The 24641-nt window shown below is 44.3% G+C and overlaps 2 protein-coding genes across 2 annotated transcripts in view; one reads left to right on the forward strand and one right to left on the reverse strand.

The window, feature by feature from the left end:
* LOC101603302 (atrial natriuretic peptide-converting enzyme) overlaps positions 1 to 2621 on the forward strand; it is a 115404-nt gene extending 112783 nt beyond the window's left edge. The window contains exon 20 of the mRNA XM_045161242.1: positions 1727 to 2621. Within this exon, the coding sequence (XP_045017177.1) occupies positions 1727 to 1909 (183 nt within the window). The 3' untranslated portion in view covers positions 1910 to 2621. The remainder of the gene's footprint in view (positions 1 to 1726) is intronic.
* Positions 2622 to 6356: 3735 nt separating this feature from the next.
* The window catches only part of Atp10d (ATPase phospholipid transporting 10D (putative)), a 103646-nt gene continuing 85361 nt past the window's right edge, over positions 6357 to 24641 (reverse strand). Inside the window, exons 20-23 of the mRNA XM_004658844.2 lie at positions 17699 to 17779; positions 15538 to 15642; positions 9474 to 9661; positions 6357 to 8040 (exon numbers count right to left, since the gene is read on the reverse strand). Of these exons, the coding sequence (XP_004658901.2) occupies positions 7716 to 8040; positions 9474 to 9661; positions 15538 to 15642; positions 17699 to 17779 (699 nt within the window). The 3' untranslated portion in view covers positions 6357 to 7715. The remainder of the gene's footprint in view (positions 8041 to 9473; positions 9662 to 15537; positions 15643 to 17698; positions 17780 to 24641) is intronic.

Raw genomic sequence — 24641 nt, forward strand, 5'->3', positions numbered from 1 at the left:
GGTATTTATCTTGTAGACAGAGACATGCATCTTTAAGAAGTGAATCTAATAAGCATGTGTCCAGGTCATTTTACTCTAAAAAAAAAAGTTAAACTTTCAGGCAGAAAACAATTGTTTAGCTCCATTGCTGGGTCTACGCTTAGGATATTGAAAAGACGCTGTCAAAAACTCAATTTTGCATAGAGCATGGCAGTGCAAACTGCCTTCCCCTCACCTGGGAGGCTGACAGAGTTTAAACTGCCCTGAGTTCAAGGCCTACATAAAGTATACAAGACCAGCCACTTCTACACAGCATGATCCTGCTTCCAAAAAAAAAAAGAAAAAGAAAAAGAAAAAGAAAAAGAAAAGAAAGAAAATTAATTGGGCTGGAGAGATGGCTTAGTGGTTAAGCACTTGCCTGGGAAGCCCTAAGGACCCCAGTTCGAGGCTTGATTTCCCAGGATCCATGTTAGCCAGATGCACAAGGGGGTGCAACCGTCTGGAATTCATCTGCAGTGGCTGGAGGCCCTGGCGTGCCCATTCTCTCTGTCTCTCTAACTGCCTCTTTCTCTCTCTGTCACTCTCAAATAAATAAATAAATAAAAATAAACAAAAAATTAAAAAAAATTAATTTTGCTTTCATAGCAGCAATGTCCATTAGCATTCCTGAGAGCAAGATGCCCAAATTGCCCAAGTTCAAATCTGAGGTGAGCCAGTGAACATACTGCCCACCTTGCACTTCAATTCCATCCTCTGCCAGATGTACAGAATCAAAATCAGCATCAATTCTTGGGGCATTCTGAAAGATTGAATGAGCAAATATATGGAAAGTGATTAGCTTACCACTGATAAACACCATTCCTACGATTCCTTAAAATATCACCACATAGGTAGACCACAGACGAGCTTCCAAGGTTGGGTCTCATTCTTCACACAGTGAACACCATGAATTCTGCAGGACATTTGTGGCACATGCTCTTTTCCTTGGAGGCAGGCAGTACAGAATTCATCTCTCTTACTAAATTTTTCCAAGTGTGTACTTAAATATTCATATCTCCAGCACCATAGTGTTTCCTAGTTAGCTGTATTTGGACAAAAGAACTGAGCAAAACTCAACTGGAATATCTAAACTTTGTTAGCAAGGCATTTAAAATCGCACATGGACTGTAAATAAATGAAATATCTCACTATAAATAACAGTAAGTGCTGTTTTCTACCCAAGTATGCCAGATGACAATATCACTAGAACTATTATGAAGATTAAGGGATTTCAAAGTGTGTTATATTTAATGCATTCATTTACACAGCAAGAATATTGAAAACACAGAAATATTTTAGGACATTTTGTAGTACCAATAGTGGGGTAAAATGTTCAAATTTCATTTTGGCAAATTTCTAGTTACGAGATTTGATGATGGGCTAGTCCATGCTGATACATAAAGTTTCTTAATTTATGGCCTCATGACTCACTTACTTACTGGTCAGTGCAAGAAATAACTAAAAATGGTCTTCAACTAAAGGAAAGAAATAACAAAAATCTCTTTCTCAGCTATCCCAATCCTTGTCAAGCTCAGAGCTTATAATAGTCACTTGCAAAAACCTGCTTGTGAAGCAGAAAGCAGGACACCCTCCACATCAGCAGTGGGAGAGTTTCGCGTTAGCTCAGCTGGGCTTGGCTTTATTGCGTCCTCAGGATGATGTGATGCTCTGAGCTCCCATGGCTACCATACATTGCAATTCTTCACAGGGAGACAGCGGCGGGCCCCTTGTCTGCGAGAGACCTGGAGGACAGTGGACATTATTTGGCTTAACTTCATGGGGCTCTGTCTGCTTTTCCAAAGTCCTGGGGCCTGGAGTGTACAGCAATGTTTCCTACTTCGTCCAGTGGATTGAAAGGCAAATGTACATCCAGACCTTTCTCCAGAAGTAACTCCAAGGATGATGAGAGACTTGACTGTGCCTCTAGTCAGTGAAGAGCGCCCCAGGGACAGCTGCACAGACTTACTTCTCACGGACAGGGGTGCCCAAGTTGCATTGTCAATGTCTTGTGTTAGACCAGCCTTTCTGTTTCACTCTTATTTCTCTTTAATTTCACACCAGGCTTCAAGAAACCACAGCCAAGTAGGTTTGGCCCTTTTGCTAGGCTCTCCTTGAATGCAGCATGACATGATCAGGTCCTTTGTAGAGGAGCACACTGTTTCAGCCCCTGGGGCAACTGGTTACAGGAAAGAGCCCTTTCATTCTGTCACCAAAGAAGACATTGAGATCCACACCGCCTAACACCCCCTGTGCTTTCCGCTCGGGAACGGCAGGCTAGAGGCCACATTTCAATATTAACCTTGGAGACTGGCTTTTCCCTTTAGAGAAGGCCCAGACAGCTCCCATCCCTGAATCATTTACCATTACTCTTCCATACACTTCAGAGAACTCACAGGCAGGTGACAGACCAACAGCATCAATAATGCAAAGACCTCCAGATGTCAAGGCTCCGCCTTGGCCCTGTATTCATTTCTGTCCACTGTGTATTGAAATCAAGCTTATAATTCTATAGAAAAGTCTCACAAGACTTACCCCAAGTGCTGGGGCTCTTCCAGTTTGCGACTGTTGGATGATTAAGAGTTCAGTACCCAGGTCAATCCACTAGGCAATATTTTGTTCTGCCTATATAAAAATGGGGTTCAGATTTAACTTTTACCAAAGGAGAACTTACCCTATGTTGGAGAGATGCACTTATTTACAAAGGAACTTTAAAAAATAGTATCCCAACCTCAATTAAATATGAAAATTTAGGTTTCTTGTGTTCAGTTATACCAGTAAAATCATAGAAATGTATTTCAAAGCACAATAAAAATGTTACATGGGCTAAAGAATTTTGTGATTTCCCCCTAATGATGTCTCACATCCGGCATTGCCATTTTGCCTCATTGATAAGTATAACAAAAATTTCAAGCTGATTTTAAGTACTAGGCCACTTTACATAATCAATTTCTGAAGCAATGAGTGATTCTAAGTCTATTTCTCCACAAAAAATAAAGGCTTCAAAACACAAACCTTTACATAAACTTGATTAGCCAGGCATCAACTTTGCAAAATCCAAATGCCTTTGTGAATGAGTAGAATTCACTAGTAACCTCCACCAGCAACCGGACTGCCTCAGCATTCCAAAGAGAGACTTCTGCGATTTTATATGTATGTTTTGTACTTTTTTTTTTTTTTTTACATGTCAGCATAGTTGAAATTCAAAGCTGTCTCCACTCTTACTTTCTTTGTTATTCATCTCCTGTCTAGTAGTTCAACTGTGATCACAACTGTATGAAAGTTTATGAACATACATGTCAGTTTTGTTGTAATTGTAGGTGCATAACTAATGTAACATTTGCTAGCCTCAGTCGATGTTTAGTGAAATGTACATATTAAACTTATTTTAAATAATTCTGAAGTCAAATAAAGTGGTATTACCTATTATTTTTTGGTGAACATAGAACATGGGTAGGATGTGACAGGAAACTGTTTATCCCTCTAATAGTAGCCCAGTTTCACACCAGTGAAAATTTGTGCGTTATATAACTCACTCTCCTGGGTACCTGCTCTTTTAGACAACCAACAGCTTCCTTGTTAGCGAACATGAGAAGTTATTAGCAGTCTCAATTACTCACTGAATGCCAATGAGAACTTGAGCCCTAGTCAGACCACATAGGTCTTTCATGTCTAGACTAAACTTTGGCAGCCGATTTGTGTTCTTTTTATAAGTCTTCTATAATAAAATTATATCCCAAAATGCATCTTATTAATCAGTTTTCTTAGATACTAGGTGTTGCAGTCCAGTTCGCATTGCTAGTAGAAATCACCCAACCAAGAGCAGCTTCTGGGAAAAAGAGATTTATTTTGGCTTACAGGCTCGAGGGGAAGCTCCACGATGGCAGGGAAAACAATGGCATGAGCAGAGGGTGGACATCAACCCCTGGCCAACATAAGGTGGACTACAGCATCAGGAGAGTGTGCCAAACACTGGCAAGGGGAAAGCCCATAAGCCCGCCCCCAACAATACACTCCCTCCAGGAGGCATTAATTCCCAAATATCCATCAGCTGGGGAGCTAGCATTCACAACACCTAAATTTATGGGGGACACCTGAATCAAACCACCACATTCCGCCCCTGGCCCCCATAAACTTATAACCATACATGATGTAAAATGCAATGCATTCTTTTAACTTTAAAAGTCCCCATAGTTTTTATCAATTCCAATGATGTTCATACATCCCCATAGTCCAAGATCTTTTAACTGAGCCATAATATCAAAAAACCCATAATGGCACAGAACAAATATTCACACTGCAAAAGATGGCATTGGGCATAGCAAAGAAACATTCAACCAATACAAGATTTAAAACAACCAGGGCAAACATCAAACTCTGTAGCTTCAAGTCCAACAAATCTAGCCAGTGACACATCTTCAAGTCTGATAATTCTAACCAGCAACAAGTCTCTGGCATTCCAATTCCGCCCCTCCAGCTAGGTTACTCACAGTCTTGGAAAACTTCATCGGGGCTGGCAGCTCCTTGGCAGCCATCTCATGGTCCCGGCATCTCCACTGGGTCTCCACTGCAAGCCACGGTTCATCCTCATGGCCCCATGGGGTCTCTATGCAGCAACCAGCAAACCCGCTTCACACTGCCCATGGCCATTTCCAAAACACAAGACTGTGTTGCAAACTCAATGACCCTCTTTCCAGTATTTTATACTCCACAATATCAGGTAGGTGCCAATTTGTTAATCCAGGGGGGAACAAAGCACACTTTGAAGAACAGGACACTCCTTAAGCACTAAGGCCCTTTCAAAAGAGTCTACATTCTTCTTGTTGCCCCAGCGCAGGTCAGCTAGCCCAGTCTCAAAGGTTGTAATCTCTCAGTTGCAGCTGAATGGGCAGCAGTTCACCCAAAGATTTTTCTTTCTGTGCCATATCCCTCTGCACACACCAGTTCATTTCTACACAAAGCAACCCTGCACAACTTCTCAGGACATGGGCACAAGAACAAGCTTCTCACACAAACTGCTAGCCCAGTCCAGGCAAAGCTTTTTCTCACCCTTATAAGCCAAACCTTATAGTATATAGTTCTTACTGCATTCAAGTCTTGCAGCTCAGACCAGAACAGTCCATCAGGCTGGACTTACAGCACTGCAAGGCATCTCTTAGGCCAAGGTTTCAACTCCTCCCACAGTCCTCTTGAAAATCAGCTCCAAAAGGCCAAAGCCACACAGTCAGGTGTCTAGCAGCAATCCCACTCCTCGGTACCACTTTACTGTTGCAGTCAGGTTCACATTGCTGGTAGAAATCACCCAACCAAGAGCAGCTTCTGGAAAAAAGAGATTTTTTTTGGCTTACAGGCTTGAGGGGAAGCTCCATGATGGCAGGGGAAAACGATGGCATGAGCAGAGGGTGGACATCACCCCCTGGCCAACATAAGGTGGACTACAGCAACAGGAGGGTGTGCCAAACACTGGCATGGGGAAACTGGCTATAAAGCCCATAAGCCTGCCCCCAACAATATACTCCCTCCAGGAGGCATTAATTCCCAAATATCCATCAGCTGGGGAGCTAGCATTCACAACACCTAAGTTTATGGGGGACACCTGAATCAAACCACCACACTAGGAGAACCCAAATTTGGTGAAATATCCTGATTTTTACCAATTACCTGACTTAACTGAATTACCAATATGTAATAGATCATCTCACCCCCTTGGGCAAATGTGTGTAAGATGTTTTGTTGTAAACATAACCCTTCCAAAGCTCACTGCAGATCCCAAGGGTCCTCAGCCTAGAGGCTGGATGTGTTTCTGGTTTCAGAATGTTCTGGATTTTAAAAAGTACAGTCGATCACTATGCAAGGTGTATGTATAATTACACAAAGTATATAAATAGCTTTACACTTGTGTGAGGCATTAAATTTGGGCCTAATTCATATTAAAAAACCCTCTCTATTTTCAGAGTTTTGAGGATGTTGTGATTGTTAAGGATAAGACTGTAGTTCTATAACATGAACCTTCAGTATTTTCCTCGATTCATGTGTACAGATAATTCAAATCTTGGAAATGGACCCTTCTCTTCTATTTTTGACATAGTCTTTAGATTAAAAATCTCTCACATACATAGGGATGTACCTGTGAATTTGTATGGATGAGCATGTGATGGTTGCAAGGAATGAATGACCATTGCTATGAGAATAACAAATTATATGACATTGGTGCTTTTTCCATAGGAGAGGAGGCTGAAAACAATATTCTGGCAAAAAGGTGTGCATTGGGACTTTCTGGTATTAATTCCGTCTGGAGTCAGTGAGCACTTACAGGAGAGATGACAGCTTTTCATTACACATTATTTATTAAATAGTTTATTTAAAAAAACTAAGGAAGCCAAAAGCAACTTCCAATATTCATGTGAGATTTTGAAATTTCTAGAAGCCAGACCATAAAAAATAAACTTATAATAATAGCAGAAGAAAATTATTTACAATAATAACAGAAAAAAATAAGTGTTAGACCGGAATGCAGGTAGCAAGCCAAGATTAAGCCCTGAGAATAATTGTTTAATGGTTATTAACCAGATCCAGACATTGAACATCAGCATAGAAATTTATGAGAGAAATTCCAGATGATTGGTGAAGGACGACTTTCAGACGAATATGGAATTTTTAACAGACTTCAACAAGAATCTAGCACCTGGTCATACCAGGTATGAATCAGCTTCTTGGTACCAAACAAAGCCAGCATACACGATTTATCACAGCAGTAAACTTGAGTTCACATTTCCGTCCTCAAATATGTTAAACGATCACAGTTTTTCTAAGACCCTCCGGGCAACTCCCTGAGAATGAACTGTGTGGGTCTTAATCCGTATCTCATTTTGCAGAGACCAGGATATAAGAGGTACTGTAAAACACTGTAACATTCCAGCAGAGGCCTTCTGGAAAATCAGTGGATGTGGATTGTCTCATTTTGATGGGGGCATTGTCAGTTTTAGAATACAGGAAGTTGCTAAGGAATACAGGAAGTGAGCTGTGGGTGCAGCTGTTTATGACCACCTGACTTATGACTTCTTTTCCCATAGTCCATATCTGTACCCAGTAAACTCAGCAGTCATCCCCTGACCAGAAGTGAGAGGGGAACACGTGCCTGGGGCTGTTGGGACACAGGACCTTCCTTCTCCTTCCTACAGAGGCTGCACTCTTGCAGACAGCTATGCTGGGCACCTTCAGTCAGATGACTAAAGACCTCTTCCAATGGGGGAAAAAAAGCTACTGGGGATATACCTGTGCATTAAGTATATTTGAACATTTTTTATATAAAAATCTCTAAGTTCCAATGAGTCAATTTAAACAGTACTTATTTTTCTTAAAGAAAATTCAGATTGGATTTCACTTAAAGCATTTTCAAAAGGCATGAAAACTACCTATAAAATAAATATATCTCAAACAAATCCCCTTGATAACATATACCTTTCTAAGACAACTAAAATACCTTTACAAAAATCTAAAGTTTCATAAAAAAAAAAAATCTACTCTTGAATCAGATATTTCACTTCCCTAAACTGCCCAGCTCACCCTCCGTCCCTCTCTCACATGCACATCCAGCCATACAGTCAGGGTCAAGCGCTGGCTGTGTGGAAGAGCTTGTTCATATCTTTCTCCCAAGCCTGGACGACAACACGCCACAGCAAAGACGGGCTCTTGCTCTTTTAACTCGTGGAGGGTCCTGCCATCTCGGAGGCCTCAGGTGCACAGTGGTCTTGGTCAAATGCAGTTTCACATGTAGATGAGCTGTCTTGCTCAACAGCACAAGAAGTTGCTGACTTCAGTCCGAAGTCTGCAGGACCAGACGCGGGGCTTCTTCCTGACTCAGTCGATTGCTTGGCACACTTAGATGTCACGGGACCCATCCTTGCGGCCCCTCTCCACTTCTTGAGAGCCTCCGCCCTCTCCTCGGGAGCCAGTCTGTCAAAGTGCTGAGCTCTCAGAATTGGGGATGGGAACATGGATCCCTGAAGAGCTCGGTATAAAAACCTAGGAAAGGTCACAAAGAGCACCACGGAATTACATTCCTCTCCAAAGCACTGCAGGACCCACCGAAAATACTAACCTATTAGAAAATGCGAAAGAGGGGCTGGAGAGATGGCTTAGCGGTTAAGGCGCTTGCCTGCAAAGTCAAAGGACCTTGATTCGATTCTTGAGGGATCCCACACAAGCCAGATGCGCAAGGGGATGCACGCATCTGGAGTTCGTTTGCAGTGGCTGGAGGCCCTGGCACACTCACTTGCACGCATGCTCTCTCTGCCTCTTTCCCTCTCTCAAATAAATAGAATATTTTAAAAAAAAGAAGCTGTGAAAGACTCTGGTGGCCGCTTGGCTCCTGAGATAAAGGGGGTGGATCAGTGAACTATCACATGGAGATTGAAACAATATCAAGCTGGGCACGGAGGCAGACCCTTTATGAAGTGATTAAACTACGAGGGTTCCAGCCACATGGGTACGTTGGCCCTTCCGCCTTCACCAGTGAGGACGCAGCATTTAAGGGGGTCCTCTTAGAAAGTGGGATACTCAACTGGACGGAGCACTGACACGGGACGTCCTCACCTCTAGCTCTCTGAGCCAGTGCAGTTCCGTCTGGAAGTTACCCAATCAGATCTATTCTCTTGTAGATGTTCTGTGATCTCTTCTGTAAAGCACAGACCAAATCGAGGACTTTGGAGATAGCACAGCAAAAAGATAGAAGGATCTAGGTTTTCAGCAATTGTGTGAGGCAGAGCTGTTTTATAACTGGGAACTGTCAATCAGACTGGATTTCTGCCATGAGAGGGGGGGAAAAAATACACCCTCTTATTTGCCTAATACAGTTCTGTTTCCCATTCAGCACTTAAAAGCAATGTTTTAATTAGTACACAGAATGACCTCCTCACTACTAAACACGGCGGCCTGACATCTATTCTTAGTAGCTGCTGGTATTCTAAGCCCCTTGATTCCAAGTAACTAACTCTTTTTTTTTTTTTTTTTTTCTGAGGTAGGGTCTCACTGTGGCCCAGGCTGACCTGGAATTCACTATGTAGTCTCAGGATGGCCTCGAACTCACTGTCTTCTGAGTGCTGGGATTAAAGACGTGTGCCACCACACCGGGCTTTCAAGTACGAACTCTTTTTTTAAATTAATTAATTTATTTATTTCTTTATTTCTTTTTTTTTAAATTTATTTATTTGAGAGCGACAGACACAGAGAGAAAGACAGATAGAGGGAGAGAGAGAGAATGAGGCGCGCCAGGGCTTCCAGCCCCTGCAAACGAACTCCAGACGCGTGCGCCCCCTTGTGCATCTGGCTAACGTGGGACCTGGGGAACCGAGCCTCGAACCAGGGTCCTTAGGCTTCACAGGCAAGCGCTTAACCGCTAAGCCATCTCTCCAGCCCATCAAGTACTAACCCTTTCGATGAGAAGAGAACTTCCATACCTGGGCAGCAGAGCAATGCAGGTTGTGAGCGCGCAGGCTAGGTAGAACACGGGGTCCAGCACGTGCTCCTGCATGATCCAGTAGGGGTTCGAGGGGGGGTTGCAAGTCACACACATGGCGCCGAAGGCCAAGGCAAAGAGGAAGTAGGACAAGATGCTGCCAATGATGACCAGCGTGTGGATCCAAGTCTGTAAGACCAGAAGGGATACGGATGACAGGGCGCTGCAGCCTAGCAAAGCTAAAAGCCGAGTGAAATTGTTTACCGACCTTAACAAATGAAACCCAAACGCTGGAGAGAGGAGAAACGTGCATCTTTCAAAACCAGCCGGGCGTGGTGGCACATGCTTTTTAATCCCCAGAATTTGGGAGGCAGAGGTAGGAGGATCGCTGTAAATTTGAGGCCACCCTGAGACTACATAGGGAATTACAGATCAGCCTGGGGCTAGAGTGAGACCCTGCCTCAAAAATCCAAATAATAATAATAATAATAAACTAGCTCATGCTACTGAATCTGTAAAAGCCTATAACAGCCACAGTGTGGAAGGAACTATCCAGAAGCACTGACCCCTCTCCAATTCACAATCTATGACTGACTGCCGCTCTCACAACTTAAAACCCACAACCTCCCACTCCCCCCCCCCCCCCGAACACCAGCAATCCCACTGAGAACGGACCTCCATGGGATGGGGGTAGGGAGCAGAGAAATGATGTTGACCAATACATGATGTGTCTATACAAAGTTTCTGCTTAAGGAAGAAAAAGACTAAAAGTTAATTCTGATGCTGGTTTAGCTGGTATTGCCCACGGACCAGGAGGTGTTTGAATTTTGTTTGTTTGTTTGTTTTAACAAAATCACTTACCGGTCTGTCTTCTCATTAACGTAGCACTTTAACCAAGAAGTCTTTAAACTTCAGCCACTGGTACACATAGTGCACACTACAATTGCTCACCCATAACCTCGTTCTCCTTCCAGACTATGAGTCCAAGTGGTCTGCACCCCCCCAGTCCTTCTCAGAGAAGCATGGTCATATGCCTTGCTTTGATGAATGAAGGGTGAATGGGAGGAGCTGTGCCCCCTCCGTCCCCTGTGCTGATCAGGACGTCCCCTTCTGAGTACGCCAGCTACAAGAGGCAGCCGGGGCCCCCGAGCCACACTTCTGAAGACAAAGGCTTCTAGAACTACCTAGAGCATCTGCCAAATTTATATGAGCAACAGGCAATCTTTTGTTAATATTATTTTCCTTATTTATTTGAGAAAGAGAGAGAGAGAGAGGAAAAGAATGGGCACACCAGGGCCTCTAGCCACTGCAAGTGAACTCCATACGCATGTGCCACCTTATCCATCTGGCTTCCGTGGGTAGTGGAGAATCAAACCTGGGTCCTTGGGCTTCTCAGGCAAGTGCCTTAATGGCTAAGCCATCTCTCCGGACCAAAGATCAATCTTTCTATGCCACAAAATAAGCTAACAACCTTCATATCTATTGTGCAGCTTGAAATATTCTTTTCCTCAATATCCTTTTCCTTCCTGGCACATTAGTGATAGAACTTCATTTAGAGAGAGAAGCAGCATTCGCAGTCTCCGTTGTAATGGGGCTGAGGCTGGATAGCGTCTGCTCTGTCTTAGCGGTCAGATGAAATTAGCAAGAGTTGTGACAAAACGTAATAGCATCAACCAGGGTTCCAGTTTTGCATAACAAGCCGTGTGACGATGACAGCCACCTCACGTCACCCGGCACACCGTCCTGTTCCGTGCGGCACGGGTCACACCGACAGTTACACGGCGGGTGCACGTTACGCTTCCTGAGGAAGGACCGTCTCTGTTCAACTCTTTCATTGTCCACCACTATACTTTTCAAATATGACCCAATTCCCTCCCCTTCCCTCCTAATCTTACAAAGTACTTCCCACAGTCAATATCTTCACAAAAGTCTGCTCATTTTTTTTTTTAAATAAAATGTAGAAAGTGCTCAGAAAAGAATGACTGACTCTTTAAGGACAATAATAACTCTTTTGTAACTGTCCCTCCTTTTTATTTTTTATGTTTTGATACATATATAATGTATTTTTTTTTAAAAAAAAAGGGTCTATTTTTATTTATATATTTGAGAGCAACAGACAGGGAGAAAGAGGCAGAGAGAGAGAATGGGCGCGCCAGGGCCTCCAGCCTCTGCAAACGAACTCCAGATGCGTGCGCCCCCTTGTGCATCTGGCTAACGTGGGACCTGGGGAGCCGAGCCTCGAACCGGGGTCCTTAGGCTTCACAGGCAAGCGCTTAACCGCTAAGCCATCTCTCCAGCCGATATATATATATATGATGTATTTTTGACCACAATTCCTCCCCATTAACTTGTTTTGTCTCCCCATCTCCCTTCCACTGAATCCCTTTTCTTCCCAGCTATTCTCTCCTCTACTTTAATGCCTTGGGATGTGTGCGTATGTGCATGCACGAGTGTACGTCCCACTGAGTTTAATTGGGGTTACTTGCGTGCTTATTGGTGGGAGATCATTGCTCACGACACACGGAAGTGGCTATACCGTTACGGAAAATACCTCCTGCTCCCCTGTGGCCATCAACTGCCAGTAAGTCCCCGGGGAGGGATGGGTGTCTCATGCCATGACAGAACACTGAGGGGCCCAACAGTGCATGCGCGGGTCTTGTGCGGTACCATCCTCTTATATGAGCCTGATTGCTCCAATTTTTCCTTTCAGATGTGTGTTTGGCAAGCGAGATAGAGATAGCATACAGCTTGCACACGTAACTGAACCAGCATAAGGAAGTGACTGTGGGGCCTGGAGGGATGGCTTAGCGGTTAAGGCGCTTGCCTGCAAAGCCAAAGGACCCAGGTTCAATTCTCCAGGACCCATGTAAGCCAGGTGCACAAGGTGGTACATGTGCCTGGAGTTCATTTGCAGTGGCTGAAGGCCCTGGCATGCCCATTCTCTCTCTGTCTGCCTTTCTCTGTCGCCCCTCAAACAAATAAAATAATATAAAGTTTAAAAATTTTTTTTTGTTTTTATTTATTTGAGAGTGATAGAGAAAGAGGGAGAGAATGAGAGAGAGAGGAGAGTGGGTGCGCCAGGGCTTCCAGCCACTGCAAAGGAACTCCAGATGCGTGCGCCCCCTTGTGCATCTGGCTAATGAGGGTCCTGGGGAATCGAGCCTTGAACCGGGGTCCTTAGGCTTCATAGGCAAGCGCTTAACCACTAAGCCATCTCTCCAGCCCTTAAGTTTTTTATTTAAAGGAAGTGATTGTGGCAAACAGTGGTGGAAACTGACTGAGCGGTGGGAGGAAGCCCTGAGACAGAGAACAAGAGTGTGAATGACATAAACGTCGTGTGTGCTCAAAACACTGACTCCCAGCGACAAGGGATCTACAGAGGTCAGGAGGTCTGGCCATGCATCCTCAGTCTAGAGGGACAAGCCTGCAACAACACAGCCTCCGTGGTGTTTGTCACCAGTGCATTTTTAGCTTTCATCTTCTTGCAAAGGACCCCTCAAGACACTCCTCTCCTGCCAAAGCCCAAGACCGAAGTGCAGGCCTCCATCACCAGGGACCGGGCCCCGAGCGCAGTGAGGCGAAAGCAGAACAGAAAGCCTGGCATTGGCCTAGGTCAGTGTGCCAGCCTGACGGGCCGATGCATGGGTGTCTGCTCCTTGACTCACCCAGCCAGCCGTCCTGGCTTCTGGAAATTTGCTTGTTTTCCCTTGCTTTGATGGACCACGGTGTTCCAGTAGGATTTTAGGGATATTTTTGTTGGCTCGGGTTAGCTAGAGCAGACTGCTTGTTGCTTCTAATCAGTGAGCCCCAGCCAGCACACTTTACGCGTCAGTCCTCTTGGGTCACTCATAAACGTCAGAGCCTGGGGCATGTCCTTAAACCTAAACTGCTTCTGCAATTGCTTAGAAATTAAATGGATGCTAAAATGAGGCCAGACATTATGGTTCGAGAATTTACTTTGTTCAATCTGGCATTTGCATATATTACCATTTTATTACATTTTGGGCTTGATTACAGATGATTACAAGTAAGTAAAGCAAAGAATGCCAAAAATAAATATTAAAAATAATTTGATAATATCACTCCATGTATTTTTTTTTTCTTCTTACATAATGATCTCATTCTGCTGGTTCGTGGTTAGAACTCATTCATTATCAGGATGGTGAATATATTCTCCAAAACTGGCTAGGTATCCAACTCCTCATTCAAGTAGGGTTTTGTTTTTTTTTTTTTGTATTTTTTGTGTATTCTTATTTATTTGAGAGCAACAGACAGAGAGAGAAAGAGGGAGATAGAGACAGAGAATGGGCGCGCCAGGGCTTCCAGCCACTGTAAACGAACTCCAGATGCATGCACCCCCTTGTGCACCTGGCTAACATGGGTCCTGGGGAATTGAGCCTTGAACCAGGGTCCTTAGGCTTCACAGGCAAGTGCTTAACTGATAAGCCATCTCTCCAGCCCTCAAGTAGTTTCTGAACACTTAGTGCATGCCGGTCTTATCTCTGATACTGGTATACAGTGGTGAACAAAATGAGTGTGAACTCTGACCTCACAGAGATTACAGTCAAATGCATTAAGACAAGCACAAATAAGCTCATCACAGAATGAAATTCATAATTACAAATTATCATTAAGATTGAGTAAAAGTAAGAGAAGAAAATGAAAGAATGGATGGTTAGATAAAGGCTCTAGCAGGTTTGTCCAACGTGGTGTGGCCACCTACAAAGCTCACACTGGAGAGCCACACCACTGAGATATTACAAGGGCCAAAGCATCTCAGAACATGTTAAGTAAGCTCACAGTTTCATGCTGGGCCACATTCATAGCTATCCCGAGCTGAACGCAGGTATAGGTTGAACATACCCTCCAGGGAGCAAGAATGTGTTTGCTGAGATACAAAGAGGCTTAGAGTAACATTTGCTTGGGCTGGAGAGATGGCTTAGCAGTTAAAGCGCTTGCTTGCAAAGCCTAAGGACCCAGGTTCGATTCCCCAGAGCCCACGTGAGGCAGAAGCACATGGTGGTGCATGCATATGGAGTTCGTTTGTAATGACTAGGGGCTCTGGGACACTCTTTCTCTCTCTCTCATAAATAAATAAAATATATATAAAACGTTTGCTTGGAAATAAATAAAAAAATATTTTTTAAAAACATTCAGAACTATAAGGGAAATAGCAAAATATTGCCATTGCTAGTCATGGAAGGCCGCAATGTTCTGACATAATAAACTCAATGTTGAGAAGCTGACGGCAGGATACTGTGGTTCGGGTCCTTACATCCGTGAGAATGGGGCTAGACACAGGGGACAGTCCCAATGGTGAGGTCTGATGGGTTACCTTAGGGCTGTCAGAATTTATTCTAAGAAAAACAGGAAACTAATGAAGGAATTTTGCCCAGAGAAAGAAAAAAAAAAAGGGAGAGAGAGAAAGAAAGAAAAAAAACCCACTTTAATATCATGAAAAGGATATAAAGTCCTCACTTACTAAAGTCAGCATGCTGGGGTCATGACACTGAATGTCACTCTGTCATTTGACTTTCACGGACAAGCACCAGCTTGGTCTTGTGTATGCTGGACACAGAAGGAAAATCTTACCCTGGTTGCTTCACAACACTATGAAATACCCATCAGAGATAATCATGAGGGGCAGGGAGACACTTTCCACTGTCCCTAGTAATACATTGGCCTCAGAATAAATGACACTCAGTGGTTACCAAAAGTTTCCCAATTGGCCATTCTTTAAAAAAAAAAAAAATTGATACAGAGAGAAAGGAGAGAGAAAGAGAAAATGGGCATGCCTGGCCCTATAGCCTCTGTAAACGAACTCCAATCCATGTGCCACACTATGCATCTAGCTTATGTGGGTCCTGGGGAATTGAACCTGTGTGCTTAGGCTTTGCAGGCAAGTACCTTAACCACTAAGCCATCTTCGCAGTCCCAAACAGCCACTGTGCCACGGAGTCTTTACTCTTCTTATCAGCACTGACCCTGCATGCACACAGGGCTTGGTGTGTGTCCCCCAAGCGTATAGAGGGTCAGGCTGCCTCAGAGGCGGGTGAAGTACTCACCAAGCTCTTGCTTTCGATGACGAGGTGGAGGAGGATGATGAACAGAGCGGCCGTGTTCAGGGGGTTCCCAAACGTGAAGATGTCGATGTCTGAGCCCTGGTACGTCTAGGAGACAACAGCAGCCGGTGAGCGGGTGGAGCTGTGCGCGCTCGGTGGTGTGAGTCCTGTGGCTTCACAGTTCACGTGAGGCTCAGGTCCTTGGTACAGTGCTCCTGTCTACTGCTCATTCAGGACCAATGACCATTTGAATCAGGGGTCACCCATAAACTCATTTGTTCTGAATGCTTGGTTCCCAGCTGGTGGCAAGTTGGGAGGTGGACCCCTTGTTTCTGGGGCAGGCTTAGGGGTGTTATAACCAGCCAGTTCCCCTCACGTTGCTGATGACCATCTGCTGTGGCAGAAGTCATGTCCAGCCTCTGCTCACGTCCTGCCCTCATGGAGCTGTGAGCCAAAACCAAGGAACTTTCCTCCCATCAGCGGCTTTCGGTCAGGTGCTTTGTCCCAGCAATGCAGGGGCAACCATGGCACTCTCTGACAAGCCTCCGAAGCGCGCACTTTTTCTCCGCTTTAGAAGCTTTCACTTATCTGTCTATCTCCTCGGGGCACACAGGTAGCTTCCAGATAACAGATCACCGAGGCAGGATTTACAGCTTCCCTAAGCTGACCCTTCCGCTGGCTAATCTACCCCTTTGCTCCTATATGTGGTTAAGTCCTCAAACCATTCCTCAAATGACACACTCTGCGGACCTCTCTGCCTCCTGCTCTGCAAGCACTTTAGCCTGCCCTGGATATATTTCTCTTGAGGTGCAGGGTAGCCACAGCGTCCGAGTGAGACTAATTCAGGTAATTTAATTTGAACAAAGAATGAAAATGGTCAGCTCGGTAAGTGATGTTGTTTTTATTTACACTATTGAACTTCTGTTAACCTGTTTTTTTTAAATACTTATTTATTTATGAGACAGAGAGGAGAGAGCAAGAATGAATGGGTGGGCTGGAGAGATGGCTTAGCGGTTAAGCACTTGCCTGTGAAGCCTAAGGACCCCGGTTTGAGGCTCGATTCCCCAGGATCCACGATAGCCAGATGCACAAGGGGGCGCACGCATCTGGAGTTTGTTTGCAGTGGCTGGAAGCCCTGGCGCACCCATTCTCTTTTTCTCTCTCTCTGTCACTCTCAAATAAATAAATAAAAATGAACAAAAAAAAATGAAAAAAAAAATGAATGAATGGGCATGCCAAGATCCCTTACTGCTGCTGACAAACTCCAGATACATGCATCATTTTATGCATCTGGCTTTGTGTGGGTACTGGCGAATTGAGCCAGCAGGCTTTACAATCCAGTGCCTTTAACCACTGAGCAATCTCGTCAGCCCCCCTGTTAACCTGCTTTATAATCACACAAGTGTTTTTTTTCTGGGAAAGGCATATGCAGACAGATGGCCACACCATGCTGCTTTGTGCTTGGCGTTAATCTAAATTGTTTAAAATTAATTTTATACATTTGATGCATAGTCTTCGTTCTTTTATTCCTTACCTGTATTTTTTTTTGAGACAATCCTTACAGGCACTTAAGTATATGCATAAGCAAACACTCTGCATGTCAGTCTGGTAGACTTAGCTCAGCACTCCCTAACAGAAGCGCTCATATTCTCATTGAGCGCTCCGATGATTGATGCATTTACTTCTAAGGTCTGGTGTTCAAATTTATTGAAGCCATTGATAAAAATTAGTAACTAGGGCTGGAGAGATGGCTTATCAGTTAAAGTATTTGCCTACAATGCCAAAGGACCCAGGCTAAACTCCCCAGGACCCACATGAGGCAGATGCGCAAGGGGGTACACACATCTGGAGTTCTGTTGCAGTGGCTCTAAGCCCTGGCAAGCCCATTCTCTCTCTCTCTCTGCCTATTTCTGTCTTTCAAATAAATCAATAAAAATAAAATATTAAAAAAAAATTAGTAGCTAGTTTAAGTGTTAACTAGAGACCCAAGTGGACTCAGCTGGGTACTTGACACAATCCATTGCCTGACATATTTGTAAGGTATAAATTAGTAAACTAATATTCGGCATGATTATCTGAACCACCCACCCTTCCGCGGGCAGTGAAGAACCAAGAAGCATTATTGATTCGATGATAACAAACTCATTGAGCAAACAAGACTTACAAAGTAAGGCACAAAGAAACAGACCAAGCTTTGATAGAAGGCATCCAGCAAGGTGATCCAGAAGGTGAGAGGTAAATATGCCTGAAATGAACCACACACGGGGGAGGGAGGAAGATTAGCAATGGTCAGAGCAAAGTCACAGACAGCACAAGCCAGTAGTATACACTTCTTTCTCTAAGAAAAACAAACAAAACCCCGTTCCTTCATCCTCTAACTTCATAAAGCAGGACTGGTCAATGGTGGTAAAATAATGGCACTGGTTAAGTGAGATCTATTCACAGTTGAATGTATTGGTTAAAGTCCTTATAGGAGCCAGGTGTGGTGGCACACACCTTTAATCCTGGGAGGCAGAGGCAGGAGGTTCCTCATGAGTTCAAGGCCACCTTGAGACTACACAGTGAATTCTAGGTCAGCCTGGGCTAGAGCGAGACCCTACCTTGAAAAACAAACAAACAAACACAAAAATTTCCACATGGCAACTCTTCAAATCCAACTAACCCTGGAACAGGTTACGTGTGTGTGTGTGTGTGTGTGTGTGTGTGTGTGTGTGTGTGTGTTTGCACGCGCGTATGCACTTGGGGTTGAATTCAAGAACTTCACATGTTAAGTACACACTCTGCCACTCAGCTATACCCTCCAGCCTCTTTGGCATCAATTCAAAATCTCTGTAAAACAGGGATAGTCATATGAGCTTTTCATTTTATGAGGACCCAAAAGTACTATTCAAAGACTTCTCCGAATCATGCCTTTGCTTACAGTATTCCCTTTACTTTTTTTTTTTCATTTCTTTTACTATCTCCTCACTAATGACTGCAGAGCCATTGAATTGTCTTTGTTCCCTTTCTTACTCTCAACCCAATCTCCCCATATGTTACCGTCTGAATGTGAAACGTCCCTCACCAGCTCTTGCAGTTTGAATACCAGGACCTGGGTTGGTGGTGCTGTTGTGGTAGATTATGGAACCTTTTTAAGAGTTGGGGCCTGGGGGCTGGAGAGATGGCTTAGTGGTTAAGGAGCTGGCCTGCAAAGCCAAAGGACCCAGGTTCAATTTCCCAGAACCCACATAAGCCAGATGCACAAGGTGCAGCCTGTACTGCAACAGCTGGAGGCTCTGGCGTACCCGTCGTTCCTCCCTCCATCTCCCCTCCTTCCCTCTCTGTCTCTTTTTTTTCTCTCTCTCTCAAATAAATAAATAAGAATAAAATATTTTTTAAAAGTATTTGATTTTTTTTTAAAGAGTTGAGGCCTGGATGGCAGAAGGAGGTCAGTAGGGAACAGCTTCTAGGTTAGACCCAGTCCTAGTTCCCCACCCCTGGCCTAGAATCTTCCTTTCTCTCCGCTCTCTGTCTCTTGTAACCTAACCAGCCACATCACCACGGCCAGAGCCCTGGCCACCATGCCTTCTGAGTCTTGGAATCTGTGAACTAGAAGAAATCCTTCCTCCCTTAAATTGTCCTGGCTGATAATTTGGTCACAGGGATTAAAGGAAAAGAAAAAAGAAATGAATACACCTTACTGGCCACTAGGTTTTCTAAAAATGTAAGCCAGCCCCTGCCATCTCCCTAGCCAAATTGCCTCCTGTCACTCCAGTGCTTCCCACGACATTTTCAATGTGACTGAAGTTTATTGTCATGACATATAAGGGCCTGCATGATCTACCCCTTGGGCATGTTGGCAGTATTATCCCGCAGCACAGACACATGCTAAATCCATTCTTTCCTTGAACTGTGTCCCTGTCAGGAAATCTTTCCTGGGCCTCACACATGATTAGTTCTCATTCTCCAAATCCCAGCCTAAATATCACCTCCTCTAGAGGATAACAGAGTATAGGTTATGCCTCATTCAGTCGCTAACTAGCTAGCAGGCAACTCTTAGAAGTCTCTCACACCTGCTATTTAAAACAAGAAAAATTAACTCAGCAAGATTTTCTGATTCTTTTAATGGATTATGAGATTCATAGCATGGGACTTTAGTTCTTTTATTCAAGTGATTAAATCAATGCCTGACACAGACCAGAGACTCAAGACATATTTAACTAGGTTAATAAGCTATTTTTCTTTAATATCTCATATGCTAAGCTGTTTTCTGCCCAGAGCTTACAGAAAGGGAAGGCTCAGGGAGAAAGAGTAGCTTTCTAACATGTGCCAGGCCAGATGGGATGTAATGTGCATGCACATGGATGTGCTCAGATCTAGCAGGAAGGACTAGGGCTCACCAGGCATGAGGGCCACCGACAAAGTGGAACCGTGGGCATATATGAGCATCGAGGACTTGAACCTGAGGACTTCGCAAGCAAGTGTCTTTAACTGCTGAGTCACCTCGCCAGCCCCTCAGTTTGAATTTTTATCTTTTCCTACTTATCTCTTTGTCTTCTGGAAAATCAAAGCAATGAAGATTCATTACTTCCAGTCTATTTTCTTCCGCACTATTAAAAATGATTTCTTGGGCCGGGCGTGGTGGCGCGCGCCTTTAATCCCAGCACTCGGGAGGCTGAGGTAGGAGGATCGCCGTGAGTTCAAGGCCACCCTGAGACTACATAGTGAATTCCAGGTCAGCTTGGACCAGAGTAAGCTCTACCTCGAAAAAACAAAAAAACAAAACAAAAAAAGATTTCTTGGGATGGAGAGATGACTCAGCAGTTGAGGCACTTGCCTACAAAGCCTAAGGACTATGTTTGATTCCCCAGCACCCATATAAGCCAGATGCACAAGGTGGCACATGTGTCTGCAATTTGTTCACAGTGGCTAGAGGCCCTGGCATGCCCATTTCCTTCCTATCTATCTATCTATCCATCTATCTATCTATCTATCTATCTATCTATCTATCTATCTATCTATCTTTCTTTCTATCTATCTGTCATCTATCATGCCTCTACCTCTCTCAAATAAATAAATAAAAATTACAAAATATTAAAAACTAGCTTTCAATAAATAAAAATAAAATAAAAATAAAAATAAAAACAATTTCTTTATTGGGAACGATGGGATATTCTGTCTGTCAGTCTTCATTCAGGAATGCATAAAATCTCAGCAGAAGTACGGCCCAACAGCGGAACAGAACGAATGTGTCAGAGGCAACCAAAGGGACAACCAAAATGTCACTGAACCAGACAGCAAGTTAGGGATACATTAAATTATGACTTCATGCTTCTGGGGGAGTATAGCCTACTCAAATAGACATAACACTCAAAAGGTAAAAGATACCATTTACCCACAGGCACACTGTCATGGTCTGAATCAGATGTCCCCCATGAACTCATGTGTTTTGAATGCTAGGTCCCCAGCGGGTGGCAATTTGGGAACTGGAGCCTTGCGCTATTGGGGGCAGGCTTAAGGGTGCTATAACCAGCTCCCCCTTTACAGTGGTTGACTCGTTCTTCTCCTGCTGCTTCCACCTGCGGTGGCAGAGTCTCTGCTCACGCCATGCTTTCCCCTGCCAACACGAAGCTTCCCCTGTAGACTGGAAACCAAAATAAACCCTCTCCTCCCACGAGCTGCTTTTGGGTGGGTGTTTTGTGCCAGCCACCAGAAGGTAACTGTAACACACTCATATAGAAGACTTGCAGAAAGAAAGAGACAGAAGCGTTGGGGGTGAGGTAAATGAGAGGATAAAGGGCTGTCTCACAGAATCTCGTGGAAACGGAACCAAAAATCTGAGCGAAGCCAAAGCCAGAGAAGAAGAGGTGTGGGAGATGAGAGGTGAGCATAGGTGACTGTTTGTTGGAAGAGAGACCTGTAACGACACACTTCCAGACTCATCTCCTGCAGGGGAAAGGGATGATGTAGCTCTAGAGACCCACAGAGAGCCGGGAAATAAGCCACACATAAAACAAAATTTGTTAGGATGCCAAGTTCAAAGAAAGGACAAATTCTGGAAGGCAAAGTCGATGAAACTGCCCTTTATCCATAACCACATGCTGGGAGTCTGCATGTCATTATGTGTCATAAACCTGGCTGGCTCGATAGAACCATGTGTACACAGACAGGACCACAGGATTCAACAGCGGGAAACGGTGATCTCAAGCCTCTCGAGAGTCCGACCCATGATGATCTTTCCGTACAACTGGCCTTTCAAACTCGGCTTGAAACACCTCGGATCAAGAGTCTCCATTCTCTCCTCTCCCCCCAGTGGACTTGGAACTTAGCTTAGGTTCTTAGAGTGGGATAATCCTTGCAGTCATTCCTGCGTGCAGGAATTGAACTTTCCTGCAGATTGCACTACTTGAGGGAAACCCATGTGGCTTCTATTTTTATTAAATACATATTTATTTTATTTTATTTTTTGTGTGTACAAGACACAGTGCAGGCATGGAGGCCAGAGGACAATTCGGGGGCCAGTCCTCACCTTCGATCTCATTGGAGGCAGGGTCTCTAGTTCGCCTTTCTGCCCATAAGCTTCTGGGGCATTCTGTTTCTTGCCTTTGGGGTCCCGGGGATTACAGAAGTCTGCCACAGCTTCTGGCTTTTAAATAGAGTCTGGGGATCTGAACTGAGGTACTCAGAGGTGTGTGGGGGAAGCACTTTATCCACTGAGCCATCTCCCCAGCCCCACATTGCTTCTTTTTTATTTTCTTTTTAAAATTTTATTTATTTATTTGACAGAGAAAGAGGGAGAGCGAGAGAGAGAAAGAGAGAGATTGAGAGAATGGGTGCGCCACGGCCTCCAGCCATTGCAAATGAACTCCAGACGCATTGTGTATCTGGCTAACATGGGTCCTTTGGCTTTGCAGGCAAATGCATTAACAGCTAAGCCATCCCTCAAGCCCCTTATTATTTTTTTTTTTTTAATTTTCCAGAGTAGCTTCTCACTCTAGCCCTGGCTGCTCTGGAACCTACTGTGTAGGCCCAGGCTGGTCTTGAACTCACAGTGATCCTCCTCCTATCTCTGCCTCCTAAGTGCTGGGATTAAAGACATGCACCACCATGCCTGGCTTTTCACATAACTTCTTAATTTGTGTGGACGTTTTTAATAACAGAGAGAGAGAAAGAGAGAGAGAGGGAGAGAATATTGGCACGCCAGAGCCTCCAGCCACTGCAATTGAACTCCAGACATGTGCACTGCCCTGTAGCATCCACACATGCATCACCGTGTGCATCTGGCTAACGTGGGATCTGGAGAATGAAACATGTGTCCTTAAGCTTCACAAGCAAGCACCTTAACCATGAAACCATCTCTCCAGCCCTGGATTTTAAGGGACAATAAGGATCTCTTCCCCCCGAAAGCTGCATGTGTGACTTCTCTGTGTGGGCTGCTCCTAAATCACCCTCCAGGTCAGAAAGGCTATTTGAGTCAACATAAAGTTTAATCGATGAAAATAAACACATGTGTTAAGATCTCCTAGTTCCTCAAATTTCTGTTTAATCTTCAACGGCAAAAATAAAAGAACTGAGTTTATACTAGTCAAAACCGTTCTGTGCCTTATCTTTCTTTGGGCTCACATCATTCTTGTAAATAAATAAAAACCACGAGCAAGCAAGTCAGAGAACTTAACAAGGTTGACACAGCAGCCAATCAGAATTAACCTCTCAGCCGGGCGTGGCGGCACACACCTTTAACCCCAGCACTCAGGAGGCAGAGGTAGGAGGATCGCTGGGAGTTCGAGGCCACCCTGAGACTACACAGTGAATTCCAGGTCAGCCTGAGACCCTACCTCAAAAAAACAAAGCAAACAAACAAACACACAAAAAAATGAACTTCTCATTAAACACAACCCATTGTGCCTCAGAGCCAGTGGAGAGTAACACATGGACTCTCCTCATGGTGAATGTCACACTGGGCTGTCCAGCTCTACAGAGACCCTGTCACCTCCGTTCTGTCTGCAGGCTTCAGCTGTCCCTGGGAACGACACAAGTGCTACAGGTGGGCAATGATAAGATGGTCTTCCTAGCTGGGGTAATAAATGCAGGGGAAGGTATGTGACAGGTTCTAGGTGAATGAGTCAAAGCCAGGCATTTATAATTGCTTGAAGAGTAATAGCATTCTGTCACCATTTCCCTGGATTTTATAGCCATGTGGGCTAACACATTAATTTTTTTATTTAACTCTTTGCTTATTTGCATATGTGTTTGTGTGTACAGATGTGCCAGGGTCTTCTTGGCATATAAATGCCCGTCCTGCTTTATGGGAGAAGTTGGGGGCTTCAACTTAACCCAGTAGGCTTTGAAAGCAAGTGCTTTTAACCACTGAGACATCTCCCCAGCCCTCTAACTATGTTTCAATGGCCTACAAAGAATTAGGTCTCTGGGCTGGAGAGATAGCTTAGCGGTTAAGCGTTTGCTTATGACCCTGGTTCCAGGCTCGATTCCCCAGTACCACGTAAGCCAGATGCACAAGGTGGCACATGCGTCTAGAGTTCTTTTTTAGTGCCTGGAGGGCCTTGTGCACACATCCTCTCTCTGTCTGTCACTCTCAAATATATAAATATAAACAAAAATTAAAAAAAAAAAGAATTTGATCTCATGATATTTATTTCATTTTTTTAATTTTACTTCTTTGAGAGAGAGAATGAATGGACGTGCCAGGGCCTTCAGCCACTGCAAATGAACTCCAGATTCATGTGCCACCTTGTGCATCTGGCTTATGTGGGTCCTGGGGAACTGGACCTGGGTCCTTAGGTTTTGCAGCAAGTGCCTTAACTGCTAAGCCATCCCTCCATCCCTCAGGACATTTTTATGATTTTTTGTTGTTGTTGTTTATCGAGGTAGGGTTTCGCTCTAGCCCAGGCTGACTTGGAGTTCACTTTGTAATCTCAGGGTGGCCTCATGGTGATCCTCCTACCTCTGTCTCTCAAGTGCTGGGGTTAAAGGCGTGCGCCACCACGCCTGGCTGTCATGGCATTTTTAAAACAGGTTTTGCTATGTTTCCCTTCCTCTCTCTTTCCCTCCACCTGTCTCCACTCTCCATACCCATAATCCCACCTTAGCCTACACTCTACTTTTATGTT

This window comes from Jaculus jaculus, chromosome 11, assembly GCF_020740685.1.
Source record: "Jaculus jaculus isolate mJacJac1 chromosome 11, mJacJac1.mat.Y.cur, whole genome shotgun sequence".
In the NCBI taxonomy this organism is placed as follows: domain Eukaryota; kingdom Metazoa; phylum Chordata; class Mammalia; order Rodentia; family Dipodidae; genus Jaculus; species Jaculus jaculus.